Raw genomic sequence first — 17,792 nt, forward strand, 5'->3', positions numbered from 1 at the left:
TCAGAATGCTTGTATTCTCTTTTCTTGATCTTTTCTTATTTTATGGACAATAATATATTCAAAAGGAAGAGGGAAGGATTTAGTTTTGTAACTTTGAGCAGTCACTTGGAGAGAGAAGACTCCTATTTCCACTCCCAGGATTTAGCACTTCATATAGAAGACAGACACTTAGAAAGGAATGTAATGAATCCTTCAACGGTAGCAAAGAACATGTAAATGTTTTCTTTTGCATGAAGTATTAGAGAAGTGGGCTGTCTCAACCCAGATTACTATAAAGCCTCATAAGCAAGCAGTCTTCTGAGGTGTAAAATGAAGCTTCAGTTACCCCTAACAGAAGAGGATATTAAACACTAATTTCTTACACATTTCTGTATCTTCTAGATTAGATAAGGGCTAAGGCTAGGATCGTGATTCCTCCTCTGACCATCTCTAGTGCAAAGACTGAGTTAATCTCTGTTTCTGTAAGAAAAAATAAAGCTTAAGGTGATTAATTCCAGGATCGGAAATCCCCCACTACAAAAAATGCCTTCCTCCAGTCTGGATTAGCGTGTCTAAATTCTGCTGTGTGTTAAGTGCCTACATGTCCCTAGGTATTAGAACAGGAGCAGATCACTTGGATGTTAGAATTTCACTGTGCAGCTATGCATAGAAACTGAGAGCTGTAACACATTCACTCCCTTGGTAAACCAGCAGTTCGTGACTCTCTGCTACCACACAAGAAATTTGCGTCACAGCCAGAAGTTGAGTCATGCCTCTGAATTCTACTCTAGTGCCTTTTGCTTTAGACCGTCCTTCTTACACTAAAAGTTCATTTATACAAAGATTGACAAATGATTTCTTGTTATTGAGTATTCGCAGAGACAATAAGAATAATGTGCTAGAATTACTGATATACTGCTTAATCTAGACCTTGCTTGGGCATGGTTTGTTCTAGGATGATCAGTGAGGATTAACAGTGTTGATTTATGGTAACCATAAGGACTACTTCAGGAGAAGGGGACAAGCAAACTGTCATACGAAACAAGAGGATACGTCATATATTATGACGTATGTGATGAATATTCTCTGACATGAGTCTTACAGGTGTTTGCATGTTGCTAGCCACCAAACAAAAAACCCCCCTAGTTCTGAAACTTACTTTTCAGAGAAGTCTCTGGGTATCTCAGACTTTGTGAAAGGAAGTAGAAGATACAAAGTCCCAACTAGATGGATGGGTGCTTTGCAGCTAATTTACTGTGGTAACTGTATTTTATTCTTACAAAACTTTTTCAACTGTTAATTTTAAAACATTTCACAAATGTTAACACTGTAGCCTCAGTGCAGTTTGTGATGTCAAGTGTTTGATTTCCAATGACACCAAAGGTTATATTGCTTATGATGTTGTAATACAGTCACAGTAGCACATTGACTCGCAAGACCAGTCATAGCAACTTTTTGCCAGTGCACATTTATTGTGCATAGTTTGGGATGGAAAGTGGGGAAAAAAAGAAAGAAAAAAAAAAAAGACTTTATCTGTCTGAAAATATGGGAATAATTTTGACAGAATGTAATTGCATTACTATATTTTGAGCAGGGCTTTGGGATTAACATTTCTAGTTCTTAAAACACAGGCATTTAGCTCTTCTTTTTAATTCCATGTGACATAAGGTATTACCAGCTTTACAGTCTTCTGTCCCTTTCACAATGGCAAATTTGTTTCAGTGCTACTGGCAAGGAAAGTGTACTACTTTCTGAGTCATAGTACTGTCTCTGCAGCATCTAGGTGTTCCTGGGAAATGCTGACATACTCAGAACTGACGTGTCCTGGCTTTGCTTAGCTTGTGAGACCTAAAGAGATCACAAAGACAGGCTCAGAAACTGAGTCAGACTTATAAAACAAATATCTTTTTAGAAAGAATGCAAATAAATTTTGACTACTGTGTTAGCTTCATATCTTAGCAGTCAAGCTTGCTACTTCCAGTTATGTTATTAAAGGGATGTAGGAGGAAGAACTGAACAGTTAAAATGGCATTGACTAAAAGTGGAACCACTTATTTAAAATGTCAGCATTTAAGCAAAACTATAAAGCAGAGAAAACATTTAGCTTTTTCCTATCTACTATAATTTTGATTATTCATTGGAAATTATAGCAGCCAGTCAGATTAGAAATCACAATCTAAATGGACAGCTCAGGTAGAACTGCAACAGAACTATCATGGTTAGTTTAGATTTGCTAGTAGCAATTTTATTTTTTTTTTAATTTTTATGTATACTATGGATTAAACTGATCTCTTGTGTAAGCACAGATAGAATCTTATTCCTTTTACATGAGGGCAGTTTGTAATTGTGTTGCTCTAGAACTCTAAAACAGCTGCCAAACTCCCCAGGAAGACAAAAATATATTGGTTGGTCTGAAAACCAGAGATGATACCAAACTCCCTATTTTTTAAATCATAAATAAATTTATAATCTGGTGAAGAGTCAGGAAAGATTTATCTACTGGCTATGTTACAATGTAGCTTTTCTTGATATCGGATAATTTGAAGTGACATCATACCTATGCAGCTTATCAACCCTACTTTTGAAACCTTCTAGGTATTTTGGACACTAAAATGTCTTCTGACACCTGGCCCAACTTCCATTTAGTACATTTACCTGCTAATTAAAGATGAGATAGAAGTTTTCCACCATTAAATTTCTACATCTGTGATTTTCATAAAAAAGCATTTCAACATATAAGTCAGAATACAAGCACAAACTTCTACGGTGTGACTTAGGTAGACCTTAGGTACTGAAGTTGAAGAGAAGGATCCACAAAAAACCTGAGTCTGTAGTTGATCAAACCTGTAATACAAAACCTCCTGTGTATGCCCAGAGGTGATGCCAGCTTAAGCTAAGGTGTGCTGCTCAGTGCTTTCTGCATGCCAGAACATTTAGGACTTACAGACCACAAGTACTTCTTATACCAGCATCCTCTGATCCAACAGGCACACAGGCATTCTCTGCTCACATAACATGCAGGGACGGCACTGGTTTCTACAGACAGCATAGTAGTCACATCGCCTTTCACTGACAAATTTTGTGATAGTGGTGCAATGAGAATGGTACGTCAGGAAGCAACATTCTGTTTTGGTTTCTCCATCAGCCTGACTGAGCTGAAGCATAATGCTAATTCCCAAGTCAGAGCCATACCAAAAGGATGACAGGTGAAGACTGACTAGGGTGAGTCTGCCATCTGTCCCGGCTGTTGGAGCCAGCCCTGTGGACAGACAGGAGTGTGAGGTTTTTCACAGAGAACAGAGAAAGAAAGAGAAAAGATAGTTTGATGATTAAAGGACTCCTCTAGAGGAACCAGTTTTGGATCCATAACAGGTTGGTTGGGTTCAATCAAATAGACAAATTGACAATTGTTTCAACCTGAATTGTTTTTTCTTTAAAAAAAAAAAAGGCAAAGAACAGTAGCACACTGGCTGTACCAAAACAGAGAGCAATAAAGTAGCCAGCCATACTGTAGGCATGATTTTTGTACCTGCATCAGAAAGTGTCTTTTTGGATTATGAGTCATATTTTCAAGTTGATGCCTAAGTCATTGTTGCAAGTAGATGCAGACGTCAACAGGAAAGAGAGAAGTGATTTTGGAAACATTATTTTTGTGGTACTTCATATTTCTTAACGTAGCTACACCACAGTCAACATGCTTGCTATAGTGACTTCCAGGCTGATATACCTATACATTACCATTGAGGAATTTATTCACTGAGGAGCTTAGTCATCTAAACCTAAGTACTTTAGAGTTAAGTGTGACGACATTTAATGTTGCCACAACTATTCTCATGATAGGTCTGTGCCCCAAATATATGGGGACCATTGTTAAAAGTGACTAACATATTGCTGACTGACTTTCAATGAGACATAAGTGTTAAGCATCAAACACCTCAAACTGTTAAAAAACCTGAAAGTAGTCTTTGAAGTGGCACACACTTTCTAAAAAGTTGCCTTTCATTTTTTAAAACTAAAGAATCTGCTCCTCTTCTTGCCATCTTCCTGTGACACACGTCTACTTCTAGTCATTTCCCAATTTTACTCTTTGGTCCTTGGACAGTACATAATTCTGGACCTTTCACCCTTCATTTGTTGACCTTTGCTACCTTTCCTGTCTGTGCATCTATAAAACTGAGCAGCTGAATTTCAGAGAGGGATAACTGCCACGTTTCCCTGTGAAATCTAGCCATAGGAGGATTACTGGCAGCAGATTTTCAATGGAAACTGCCATTTCCACCCACAACCCAGCTGCCACATTTAAATCATGCTGTGTGGGGCTTCCACTCCCTTGGGAGGCTATTTTCATTTTCCTTCAGAGACTCTTCTACAGTCTAATGGAACTTACTGTCAGCTATAAAAAGTAACATTACATCCCGTAGTATTTTTTTTTTTTTAATCATGATATGAGTCAAGTTGGAGCCTCACTATTCTGGACTTGAATGTGATAGAATTCAGTCAGATTTTACTTCCACTCCCCCCTACCCCTCAACACCCACCCCACCCCCAAACAGACCTCCTTCCTTTCATCAGAATTTCATCAGATATTTCCAAAGAGGTCAGATTAAGGTAAAGTCATTTAGGCCCATATCTAGACATCTGGGGTTTAGAGTCATGTGATTAAGCCAGTAGGTAATTTTTCATTTCTAGACCAAAGTATTTCTAGTTCTTTTAATCATGGGAAAAAAGGTGAAGAGAAATGAACTGAACATAAGTTTTGTTCTTTGAGTCTGCCAATGGCTTGAACCAATCTCTTTATGATAGTGAGCTTGTATCTTAGTGGAAATACTACCCGCAAGACCCTATAATATTACAACAAAGAACTTCTGTGGGCTGCAGAAGGAGAGTAGTTCAGTAGATTATTAGCAAAAGGTATTATATGTCTTTCAAGGTGTAAGTCATGGCAGGGGACAGGGGTTGTGCAGCACTGATCCACAGTACTTGTCTTGTACTTGCATAGGGTGGAAAAATGTATGCCATTATATTTGTGTCTCTTGAAGGATGTGCTCCATTACTGCCACACTGAGCAAAAGTTAGTGCAGGAGATTTCTGAGTCTCAAACCCCAGATTGCTCTAATGCATCTCTGATAGGAACTGCTAATAGGGACTCTAATGACTGCTGAAAAGTATGTAATACTAAAATAGCTGTGTCCATCTAAAGCAAAGAACATAAAGTCTTGGTTATAAGTCTGTATGTTGTAACTTTGTATGCAGTAGCATACTGGCAAGCATAACAGCCAGTTTCAAAATTTTGTCCTAGAAATTAGACTCAAGGGGACATAATGGTAAAGGTATTTTAGAAATCTTCTTAATGTTAAACAGAATTTTATGGTAACCTTTTTGGTGCAGAGCCCACTGAGAAAGCAAGCACCCTTAAAAATTAATATGGAGGATAAACTTTCCATTCCTTCATAATAGTGTTTGCTAAATGCATACTAATAGTGGTTAACATTTTTACCAAGAGACTAATTCTAGCTGCAGCTCCAAAATTCAGTAAAGTAGAGAGAATGCTGTCATTTCTATTCTGTTTTACAATAACCATGTTTCCTCTGTGTTACAGAAAGGCAGAATGTTTTTGCTTTTTTTCAAAATAGGAAGGTTTAAACATCTCAATCCTCTAATAACAAGAATTTAGAATATTTCACACTTGAATGACTCCTAACCAACCATGCAAGAAAAAGAACACTATCCTGTAGCTTATGCTGGAGCTGAGAATCCAGTACATAAGCACTGAAGTGGTTGCAGCTTGTATCACTTTGGTTTTGACATTATTTTCTGTAATTTCTGATGTTTACTGGCAGTCCTGTGTTAGAAAGCTGGTTCACATTATTATTCCTTTCCATTGGTTATATTTTGTAGCCATTAGCTTTTTGGATCATGTAAGATACTTATTGCTATAGTTACAGGAAATCTGGTGTATTGTATTTCTTAATTCTCTGTCATATGTCTCTCTTAGTTAAAATTAAGTTGGGAGCCAGTGCTGTTGTGTATATATATAGAGATGATGGAAAGAGTATTTTGATAGGAATCAGTAGCTGATAGTCTCATTATAGTAGCCTTATATTAGAGATGTGATAAAATGACAGCATGCTCTATTACTCAATACTTAAGTACATGCTAGAGTAACAGTTTGACCTGCTGTGTTGTTAAATATGATCTATTGAGTCTGTGTCTGAGGGTGTCAATTCTACTAATATGTATATTGCCATGTTTTTAAATGATTGACAGTATAACTGCATGAATCACCTTTGATTTCCAGAAGTTTATTTCACTTGATTTTTGAATGCCTGAATTTAGCATGCTGAATTGTTTAAAAGCAATTATGTTTAAAATCTTGGAATAGAAAGGTTTCATATTGCTTCCAAGGTTCAAACACTGTGACTATGCAGAAGTCTTTTGTAACTGATAGATGCACTCTTGTAGCATGTAGTAACCCTTTCAAGTTGATGAATCATTTTTTTTTAACTTTTCCTATATTATAATATGATCTTATAATGAAAAATAAATAAATTGGAGATTACCCTGCCCTCTACCTGTAAACAGAGTTGTCATTACCACTGAGACTGAAACCACACGATGTACAGAAATCTGGACATCGTGGCAGCTCTAGGTAATGCTTTGATTTAGCTTAGTGTAGCCCAATTCATTTTTGTCTGTATGTAGAAAAATGGAGGGTTTTCAGTCTCGATGTTTTTCTTCCAGATTAGATTTTGGAAATAAATGTGGACTTCAGGATTTTGAGTTAGTGCAGAAGTCAGTGTTCTTTGAGTTAAGGCAGAAGTGGTCACTGGCTTTGCCTATTCCCATTTTTATGTGTCTGGGTTACATCTAAATCAACATCAAAGTGTGCAGAATCAATAGCCACTTAGCAAAACTTGATTATATGCATTACATCTAATGAATCAATATGAGTCGTTAAACCTGTGCTCTTTGTGCTGTCCTTGTTTCTTTGATCAGTCCCTATATTCAAGGGTCTGGCAACAAGACATAATCAATTGTGGCTTCCAGCTCTTGAACGCACAGTTAAGTTGGGTATTTGCCATCCTAAGATTAGAGTGCAACTGCAGCATTTGCCTGACATTGGATCATGCAGGTAGTCTTGAAAAGACATCTAAGCTATAGGGAGGAGAATTATTCATGTTCAGTGATACAGCAGCTGTGGAAAGGGAAGAAGCAGGGCTTTGGTTCTTTCTTTATGGAGGTATTGTGGTGTGCCGTTTTAAAATCTGCTAGGTACTGTCTTTGTTGGGGATGGACATACTATATATATATATTAAAAAAAAAAAAAAAAGAGAGAGAGAAAAAGGCTTGGATTTTTCTCCTTTTTATCAGATTCCTAAGGGGTAGACATATAAGTTAATCACCATTAACTTCCTTAATTGTCAGTGGAGAGAGAGGAAAAGTGTCTAAGGAAGGTGAGATGAATTGCCTCCCAGGAGGTTCCAGTTTCTCTGCATTGGCTTATGAAGGGAGCTTAACGTGACACGTATAGACTTTTTAGAAGCCTAGGGGTAGGTGAGAGATGAACCCCATCCATGACATCATAAGTCATGGGGCAATCAGATATTATATTGATTTATTTAGAAAAATACTTTTGAATAATCTACAACTGCAGGGCATGTACTTTGGTAACCTGTGCTGCCACATAAGTTTTTAGCTTCATGATTTGTTACATTTATTTTTTGCATCTGCTTTAAATGAGCTCTTCAGGGCTGAGATTTTGCCTGTGTATGTGTACACCACCTAGAAATACATTATGATGCCTTATTTTTCTTCACTAAAGAGCTATTGAATTCAACCAATTAAATAAACTTGTTGTTTGAATGGGTTAATTACTGCAAACCTGAAAGTTTCCTTTCAGTTGTCATGTTCCAAGAACAGAGACTTTGGTGATGGGTGAAATGATCTCACCAGCTAGAGGGCAGATAAGCCAGTAAGCTTGCCACTGTTTATCACAGGGTTCAGTTACATCAATTTGGAGTCTCAGTGAATCGGGGTGCTGAGGTGCCTGCACTTGGAGATATATAGGGTCCAATTAAATAAAAGATCCTCACTTTGACTTAAGTTACTGTGAATGTATTGACTACATCAAAGCTAGTCTGCTTTATTTTGATGAAAATACATAATTCAGTATTTGAATTTCTGAATAAACCCCCAACTTTTGAGCTCCATCATTGAATTCTGGCACATGGTTCTGCTCTCATGTTATTTGTTACTCCTAACTCCTTTTTGCAATGCTGTTATATAAAGACCCTAATTTTTCCTTAGGGCTTATTTAGTATAATAATACTATACATATGAGTAGATCTGCAGTATGTTTAAGGTTATTCATGTGTTTAAAAAGGGTCTGAAATGCAAAAGGATCAAGTCAGTTTTTAAAGCTCTTTGAAGAAAAAGTCACATCTTCTACCTTTGCCTTTTGAGATCCAGCATGCTTCTGGGCATTTGTAATTTTTCTTATGGTTCCATAATGCAGTACACAAATATTTCAAACTCCAGAAGGAAAAAAGGAATAGAATGCTTTACATTTCATGTATTTCTATCAGTTAAACTTGTACCTGTTCAGGTAAATTAATAGTTTTCACTGAATTGAAATCTGAAAAGTCAACAAACTTCTATTTGGTACAAATAAAGTAAGTAAAGATGGTGTGTTCCGACACTGTATACATAAAAGCACTTCCTGCTTATAATAATCTGATTTATTGAATCAGAAGCAGAAATCATGGCAAAGTCTGAAATACAACAGAACTATAGAGTTTAGTTTATTATATTTTAAAAGATACTTGTTAATTTTATTTATAGTTTAAATAGATAAAAACGTACTAATTTGGGCCCACGTGGATGGGAACATAGATTTTCCAAAGCACTGAGTCTGGACTAGTGCCTAACTCCAGCTGAGAAGACAGGGGTGAGGGCAGTCATTATGTAAGTGGCCTTAGATGCTATAATGCTTGGCAGTGCAATGGTTGCAAGAAGCACGCCTAATTCTGAAACAGCATTCAGGGCTCTGGCTCAGTTGCCAGCAGGTTCTTGGAAAGCAAATTTGGGTAAGTTAGTCTTCTAGATTGGGATTCATAGCAGGCAGGATGCTAGCAAAGAGAATTTTAATCTGGTTGGTTGGAAGTACCAAAACTAGTGTGTCCTAGCTCTATCTTGTAGGCTGCAATTGGCCATCTCTGTGAAATAAAAGCTGAAATATCCCTCCATGTCCTTCTTGAACTTTGTTCTTCCTATTTGCTCTTCTATACCTTAGTAATTAAAATACTCAACAGAGTTCTTTACCTTTTACAGCCTGGAAAGGTTTGACATAATACCTCCCATATTCCAGCACAGTACTAGGCATTATGTGGGACTTTTGAGTGATAGAAAAGATTCTGGACCAGTGTGGCTTAGAGAGCAAAAATAATTTCCTATAAAGCAATTTGACTCCTACCACCTCACAGTTATCACTGTCCACTGGGTTTGCTGTTCATTCCTGTAGTAATTTGGCATACTTTAAGCAGTCATTTAAATATGAATGGAAAATTTTCCTGAACTGAAGGAGTTTATTCTTGCAATTGAGTAGGCAAGTCACTGGGCTGGAGTCAATCTATTTTTCTGAATTTATTATGATTTTTTCATTCCTACCAATTCAATGCGCGCAAACAAGAGTACTACCAGCTCTTCCTCATAATAGTGCATAGTCTGCTGGGAAGGGCATCCTCCAGGAGTGCAGGGAGTTCAAGATGTAGGGTTTGGCGGAATCCATGGGGTTTTTTTTCTGGTCAACTGATATCAGTTGATAGTATCAACCGTTTAAAGCTAAATGAAGTCATTGCTTTGAGAGAGATTTAATAGGATGCAGTATTAGGCAAATTAGGCTTGCACATTCTTTGAAGATTGGATTTCTTAGAGGACTTATCTGCAAAATGCCTGTTTTCTCAGTAGCCTAGAAGTCTTCATTTGGAGGTATCGACTTGGAAGTTATCTAGTCCAAACCAAAAATAATACTTACGGTATCCAGTGGGACAAGTGTAAATGGCTTGGGAGCTTGCTGCCTGAAGCCTTAAGCAGAAGTTTACTTCCAATTTGCTGTCCTCAACCGTACAAGATAAAGTTCCACCTCAGTGCCACTTCAGACACTTGGGTGCTTCATTAAATGTTTTTTATAACCTTGATAGGTGTCTATATAATAAATTTTTAGATTCTATGACCTACAAAATGTTGTGGTTTATGTTAAATTAAATTCTCACATGAAAAAAGAAAGAATGAGAGCACTGTTGCTGGGGACACTTTTTAGATTGAAAAAAACATTTTATAAGATATTTCAAAGTACTAATAAGAAAAAAAAAGATAAAAATCATCCAAGAAAAAACAAACAAAAAATATTATTCAGATTAAGGGCATAATATTGTCATCATCGTATTTTTATTTTTTTTTTTACTTGGGTCTTATAGCACAAGAATTCTGAAATAATAGATTCAATAGAAAAGAGATACAAATTAAACAGAACAAAAAAAGCTGATAAACATGGCAGATAGGAATCACTTTATCTAAACTAGATATTTAAAGTTGATTGAACCTTTATTAGTGACATAAGCTCCCTGTCTAATTCATGTAGGGAAATAAGACACTCTTAAGTGTAAGGTGTCCTCCAGACATAGCTGTCATGTCCCACCCTTGATGTGTGAGTTGGCATATCATGGGAAGAATATTAATCAGTAATCTGATTGAGAAAATCCCTTGTGTTTCTCTGATCTTATACTATATATATTTAAAGACATTTGTTTACTTGTTATAGCCTAGAAATAATAATCATACTACTTATGCTGAAAATTGTGTTAAATTAGTAATAAAATATACAAAAATCAAGAAGTTCATCTCTGGGAAAGAAATATGTATTTGCTGAAGAAAGTTCCTACTGAATGTGTTAGTGTGTAGCATACTGTTTTTTTAATGGAAAGAAATTGCGTGAGAGCTAAAAAAATACCATAAATCATCTTCTAAATAAGGAGTATAAATTCATATATTATTTCTTCAATTCCTTCAATTATTAATGTCTATATGTCCTCTTGGAGCTTATCACTACGAAATTCAACAATGTTCTTTCCACAAGAATTATTCATGACAGATTCTGAAAACCAGAGATGACTGAGACACACAGCAAAGCAGCGTGGAATATTCAAAAATGTGTTTCAGGAAGCCCAAATATATATTCCGCTGAAAGCCAAGAGAGCTGAAGTGCGAGGGGAAAATAAGACAAACAGAGCTGACCAGGGAAATACAGTGAGCAATAAAAGAATGAATAAAGGTGTGCAAGATAGATAAATCAATGGGGTCATTGCTTTGAGCAGGGATAAACAAGTCTAAAATATAAGCAAATAAGGGGATGATCACAAAAGCCAAAATTGGAAATGGAGACAAAATTGCAGAAGCTATTAAGGACAAAGAGTAACAGTTTTCACAAATATATGAGGAACAAGAGGTCAGCGGGAGAGACACTCATCTTTCTATGTGGTCAGGAGGAGAAGTTAGTGCGGAGGCTGCTGGGAAGCCAGCGCTGTCTTCCCCTTGGCATGCTCACCAGAGAGACCACAGGGAACGTGCCAGAAGCAGCGAGAAGTGTCCTGGAGGCAGAATCTGAAAAATTAATGAAACGAAGGATGTGAGCGAAACAGGTTAAAAAAGAAATAGAAGAAAATAGGGCAGGTAAACAGTAGGTTCCAGGTCTGGTGGCCTCTTTCCCACATTTCTGAAAGCCATGGAAATTTTTTTAACTCGCTTGGACTATGAAGTCTATAGTACATGAGGTATATGTAAGCTATATGAGGTGTGTACTTGACGAGCAGAAGAAAGCCAGTGCAAGACAGTATTTGAAAGGGTTTATAAGAAAAAAACTGTGCAATGGTAGCTTTATGAAGTATAAATCCAAGAACAGCCAAAACCAAATTCAAGGTTATGGAAAAACTGGTATAAACTAATCAGGAAAGAGTTTATCAAAGTTGAGTTTGAGTTATCTAGCATAACTAATTTCCTTGGAAAAATTACATATTCCCAAATGTTTAGTGCTGGACACAACCCTTAAAATATACAAATGTTTGTTTCTGTTAGGTGCTGGTGTGTCCTTAGTTTTAGTGCTATGAGCAAAGGCATTGAGAATAGATAAAATGAAAAACTTAAGTCAAATTCACAACTTTACCTGAATAGCTGAGTCGCAAATAATTACTTAATGAGGTTTATAAAAGCATCAAAGCCGCCCAGGCAGCTAACTGGCATTGATTTTCATTGCCAGTTATGAACTTTCCAGGGGGCCTGAATCCTAAGTAATGTCTTAGATTCTCACAGCCTTTATAAAGTTCTGTAGAAAAGCATAAAGCCATGAAGAAAAGACTAAAGATGACCAAAAATGGCAATGGCAACAATTTCTTTCTAACTTTGACCTATAATTTGTATCTAAATAGTCATGGAATTATACTTTGATGGCAAATACAAAATTTAAACAACAGTTCAAAACAAAATAGTTGTATTTATTATCCTATTGTTTTCTTCCCCAGTTCCCAGACTACTGTGAATCCTAAAGGGACTGTTTTGGGGCATTACTAGATGAAAACTTTTGCAAGTATTTAGTGTTATTAACTGAACAAAAATTGGGACAGGGTGGGGTTAATGTTCTGGCATTGATGTGACAAAACGTCCAAGGTTGGGTGGGTCTTTAAACAACCTGGTCTAGTGGAAGGTGTCCTTGCCCATGGTTTGGAAATAGGGGGTTTGGAAATAGATGATCTTTAATGTCCCTTGCAACCCAAACTGTTCTATGAGTCTATGAAAATTCAAATCTGTATCATATCCAGTGGCCAAAAATTGTCACAGTTACGTGCCTGCTGATGCTCTTTAGCCTCAATCATTTTAGTTCACAGCTGTGTGAAGTGTCATCATTACCTCTTACAATGTTCTAAGAAGGTTATAATAAGAGGAAGAAATGATATCCTGGGGACTGCTGGAGCTAAGCCTGCTTACATCTTTGAAAATAAAGATCAGGATATTTAGAAAATATCATTTCATTATAATGGCATTGAAGAAGTATAGTGAGGGTAATATGCGTCACAAAGAGAAGGAACAGAAACAAAGCAAGCAAAACATACCCACTCAATAAATGTTACCCTGTCTGCCTAAATCCTGTTGAACTGATAGACAAGTTTCTAAAATCTGCCTGAGCCCCAGGCCACGCATGACCCACTCCTGTTTTCCAGGGTGCAACCTCTGTTAGGCACCTAAATGAAACAGGTTCCTCCCTATCACCCAGCTATTTCCCTGGGCACTACGCGCATTCTGAAATTCCAGGTCTGAGGAAAAATTCATGTCTTCTCCCAGAGCTCCATATGGAGAGTTTAAATAGGCAGCTCCTGAATCCTTGTAGCACTAGGTGGAGCACCAAAATAAACCTGGTGTGGTCAGAAGTTCAACAAGCAGTGCTTCCCTTTTTGCCCTAGGTTTTGGGCACTGCCCAGACTGATGGAGACTGGACTGTTTCTGCCCTGACTGTGATGACGTGGGATATTTTCCATGAAAATATGCCCCACCTTTGCTCTTGATTCTGAGCAGCTGGGTCCTGACCAAGAGGAGGACTCACAGGACAAGAAGTAGGACAGTCATTTGGCAGCAAACAAATGCTGCGGACAAGGATTTCCACCGTATTTATAGATTTTACATTGAATCATCTTTGGACAGAAACAAATGTAGCCCAAAGAGAAACCACCAGAAGCTTAGGCCTCCTCTTTTCCCAGGTTTAGGGCTCTTAAAATCAGTGAAGGTTTGGGCTTTTGCTTGCCTGATGTGTATCAGAGTGAGTTTCTTGTGGCCATCTGCGCAGGGAGTCACCTTCTAGCAGAGGGAGCTGTTCCCCAGGATATGCCGTGTGACCTGCTGAGTGGAGCGTGGTTCTGGGATCTGGAGGATGTGCGTCTATTCCCACTCTAGCCTGCACCACCACCATTAGGCCTCAGCTTTGGTGTCGGTGTCTGGAAACTGTACGTTGTTAGGACTACTATCCCGTACCCACTCCCAAGTGAGGAGGGTTGGGATCTGGCTTGATGGAGGGACTTAAAATTTACTCAGTATTTCTTGATGGTGTTAATGGAGGGAGGTGTTTACTTCAGGCACACTGGATTAGACTTTAAAGACACCTGTACTCCCTACGCAGAGAGAGAGGTGCCTGTGTTATGCAGAAAGTCTCCCTTGGCAGGTTTTCCATGATGAATACCATCTTTTGTGACTGTGGATGTTCCTTACATATGCATGTACCGGGCAGACTGAGTCAGCCTTCCTGTGAACAAGTGCCTTAAAATTTAGGTAAAACAATGACTAAGGCAGGCACTTATTTAAAGTGGTTAGGCACTTGAAGAGAAGTCTTGTTACTTAAGTAGCGTTTTAAGTAATTGGGATGCATAGCTGCTGGGATGAAATTAAATCAGGCCAAGATCAAGACCATGCAGACACCACAGAGAGCGCATCTGTAATACTAAATGTGGTGAAACCCCCTATTTTTCAGTGGTCTGTCAATAGAATATGAAGCATTATTAGAGTGGACAAAAATGATAAAAGATCCTCAGTGGTTTTTAATCAGGATAAAAGGAACAAAATACAATGTAAAAGAGGAAGTTTTAGCTAGATATGCAGAAAGGGCTAGAAAGAACAGTTTAAATGTCATGGAAGTAGTTAATCACAGGAAGAACACCAAAACCCAAAGTAACTTGAGTGGTATTTATAATCACACAGTAAAAAAGTTCCAAGAGGGAGTTCTCTGAACAGTAGTTAATTTGTGTGTGCAGTCACTCTGTGTAGGAGGTGATAGAGCAGGGGTCCTCAAACTTTTTAACCAGGGGGCCGGTGCGCGGATGAAGTGGCAGGCAGTCATCTGCGGCTGCTTGGTTTCCCCCCCAACCCCCGGCGGGGTGTGTGTGTGGGTGTTCTGTAAATATCGGGGGCCGGATTGAGGACCCTGGGGGGGCGTATCCAGCCCGCAGGCTGTAGTTTGAGGGCCCCTGTTATAGGGGTTATACAAGGGTGATCCCATTCAACAAATACAGATATGACCTTTGAGAAACAGGTGGCTACTCTGGGTAGAAGACCAGAACTCCGAAATGCTATTTATGTTACAGTGCATTAAAAAGATAGATGAGGAAGTGGTACTCAGCTTTGAAAAGTCTGACTTCCTTCACAACAGATGACTGTGTTTATTATTTGATTTTTTTTTTTCAATGTGAGAACACTTCTAACACTGGCCATGAGAACTGTTGGTTTTGGTTGTGTTCGGGTGCTTGCTTTCCCATTTATTCAGCCTTGTAGCCTAGAATGAAGAAACGGAGCATAGAAATACAGAATTTAAGATCAATTAATCATTTTTAAAAATAAGAACAGACAACGGCATTAAGACTGCGGTTGTATTTTCAGTATTTAAATACCATTGAAGCATATCTTAATTGTACACAATCATAACCTTACTGAATATTACAAAATTATGAAGCATTGCTTTATTCCTGATTGTTGTACTGATAGATATCAGGACAAAACCTCTTTTTTTTAAGCTACATTCATCTGCCTTAGAAAAAAATGCAACATGTAGAAGAGACAAAAGTGTGAGAAGGAAAAACACATTCGTATCAGTTCTGCAACTGTTATGCTGGCATGTGTGTGTGACACTTTCAGGCAAATAATAGTTAATCTGAAATTTCACAGGTTTTGTGTGTCCTTGCCCTTGGTCATTATTGCCTAAACAGCATTTTTGTTTGAAAACACGTATTTTGAGAACAGCAACTAACCATGGTGTAGAACTGGAGTATATGACTAAATTACTTGAGTTATACAATCTTACCTACAGAAATCTGCAGGATAGTGTAATAATTTGTATCTTTCATTTTTGCACAGTGTTTATGGCTGTCCTTTGGCAAAAAAAAGAAAAACACAAGATAAGCAACCCCAAGAACCAGCCCCCAAAAGAAAACCCTTTGTGGTTAAAGCAGACAACTCTTCGGTAGACGAGTGCTATGAAACTGATGGAACAGAGGAGATGGATGAAAAGGAAGAGGAAGAAGAGGAAGAGGATGAGGAAGAGGAGGAATATTCTGATGATAATGAGGAGCAAGGTGATGAGGAGGAGGATGATGAGGAAATAGATCGAGAAGAAGAGGAGATTGAAGAGGAAGAAGAGGAGGATGAAGAGGAAGGTGAAGATGTGGAGGATGAAGAGGAGGAGGAGGAAGAGGAGGAGGAGGAAGAGGAGGAGGAGGAAGAACGTGGTAATAATCAGAGTATTAGTAAAAAGTAAACAATGTGTGTTTTCTGGGTTAATCTTCTAGTGTGGTGTGTGAGGATTTAGCTGTGCGGTTCTCATTAAAGCTAATGGAAGTCATGCAGTTAAATCTCTCTGCTCCACACTGAAAATATACCCCACTGTGTTCTCTTAACATTTATTTTAATAAGTCTGTCTTCCAAATATTTTTTAATACACCAGCACTCACAGTTCAAACAAGGAGGGTGGAGGTGTGTTTGTGCTAAAAATGCTTGCATAAAATGTAATCTTAGTAGGGGATTAATGCATGCAGTTACCAGAGAATATTCACGAAGGTACAAGCAAAGCATCAGCTACAGCTGGGTGCCTGTACTGATCATTTGCAAGTGTATTTGCTGGATCTGCTTATATAATGTCAATGGTTGCCCACATAAATGCTGTCACAAGTTTGCAGATAATTTTTGTGAGGAAAAATGGGTCTCTTCCCTTTGAAAATTTTGCTCCATACTTCCCCCTACCTCAAGAAACTATTTGGAATGAACTATTATATTATACTTCAGTTCTTTCAGACTTGACTTCTGTGTACTTTAGTTGATTCTATTAACAATATAGAGAGTGAGAGGTTTACATAGATAAAGTTCTTCAAAAACTCATATATTTTGGTTATCATACCATGGCATAAATGCACTTTAGACATACAGGTCACTGGTAGTAATCAACTTAATGTAGTAGCAATGTGATTAACTTATTCACTTTTCTCTTTTTTTGGGGGATATTGGACTCTATATAACCAGTATTTTCAAGATACATAATGAGTGTCCATTTACTCAAGAGTCCATATGCTGATGATAGACATCATAATGCACTGGGGTGAATGAAAGAATCATGCAAAAATTAATGAGCTATCTAAAAAGTATTTTGTTCCCATTTCCAGGGAACACGTTTTTGGTTGGGTAGATTCACCTTTCTAACCAATAAAAATATAAGAAAAGCTTTCAGCACTCCTCAGTTGGATTCCTCTTAGGAACCAGGTATGAAAGTTGTATGACTTTTCTTTCAGCCTTCTGTAAGGTCAGATCTTATAGATCCTAAATCTTATAGAAAGATTTCAGAAGTACTCTTTCCATTTGGGCAAGTCGGTGGCCAGCTGGGTGGCTATAAGCATTTTCTCAGATATCTGAATCTGTAGCATTTCCTCAATTGCTTAAATTTGCCAACAAAATTGTTAGACCATAAATGGCCAATCTGAAAAGTTACATGAGTTTGATGCAGCAGGGAAGCCATTTCCTTTTGCAGGGAACTCTGGAACTCTGCTGTTTCAGAACCTGGAAGAGAAGCTGTGTTAGATCAGGCTGATGTGCAACTGCTATTGCTATCCTGATGGGCAAGCGCAGGATGTCTAGAAGTTTCTTTAAGAGATAATGGTGACTGAGTTTGTTGGTGTTTAGGTTGTTGTGCAACTGCTGCTGTGATTTCAGCTGACATGAAAAACTTTGAATCTACACTA

At 37.9% G+C, this 17,792-nt stretch overlaps 1 protein-coding gene across 11 annotated transcripts in view; it reads left to right on the top strand.

Moving 5' to 3' along the window:
- The window catches only part of MYT1L (myelin transcription factor 1 like), a 305,846-nt gene that overhangs the window by 184,599 nt on the left and 103,455 nt on the right, over nt 1-17,792 (top strand). For all 11 annotated transcript variants that reach the window (XM_037392857.1, XM_037392856.1, XM_037392858.1 and 8 more), the window contains exon 6: nt 15,922-16,292. In XM_037392857.1, the coding sequence (XP_037248754.1) occupies nt 15,922-16,292 (371 nt within the window). The remainder of the gene's footprint in view (nt 1-15,921; nt 16,293-17,792) is intronic.

This window comes from Falco rusticolus, chromosome 6 (genome assembly GCF_015220075.1).
Source record: "Falco rusticolus isolate bFalRus1 chromosome 6, bFalRus1.pri, whole genome shotgun sequence".
Lineage (NCBI taxonomy): Eukaryota > Metazoa > Chordata > Aves > Falconiformes > Falconidae > Falco > Falco rusticolus.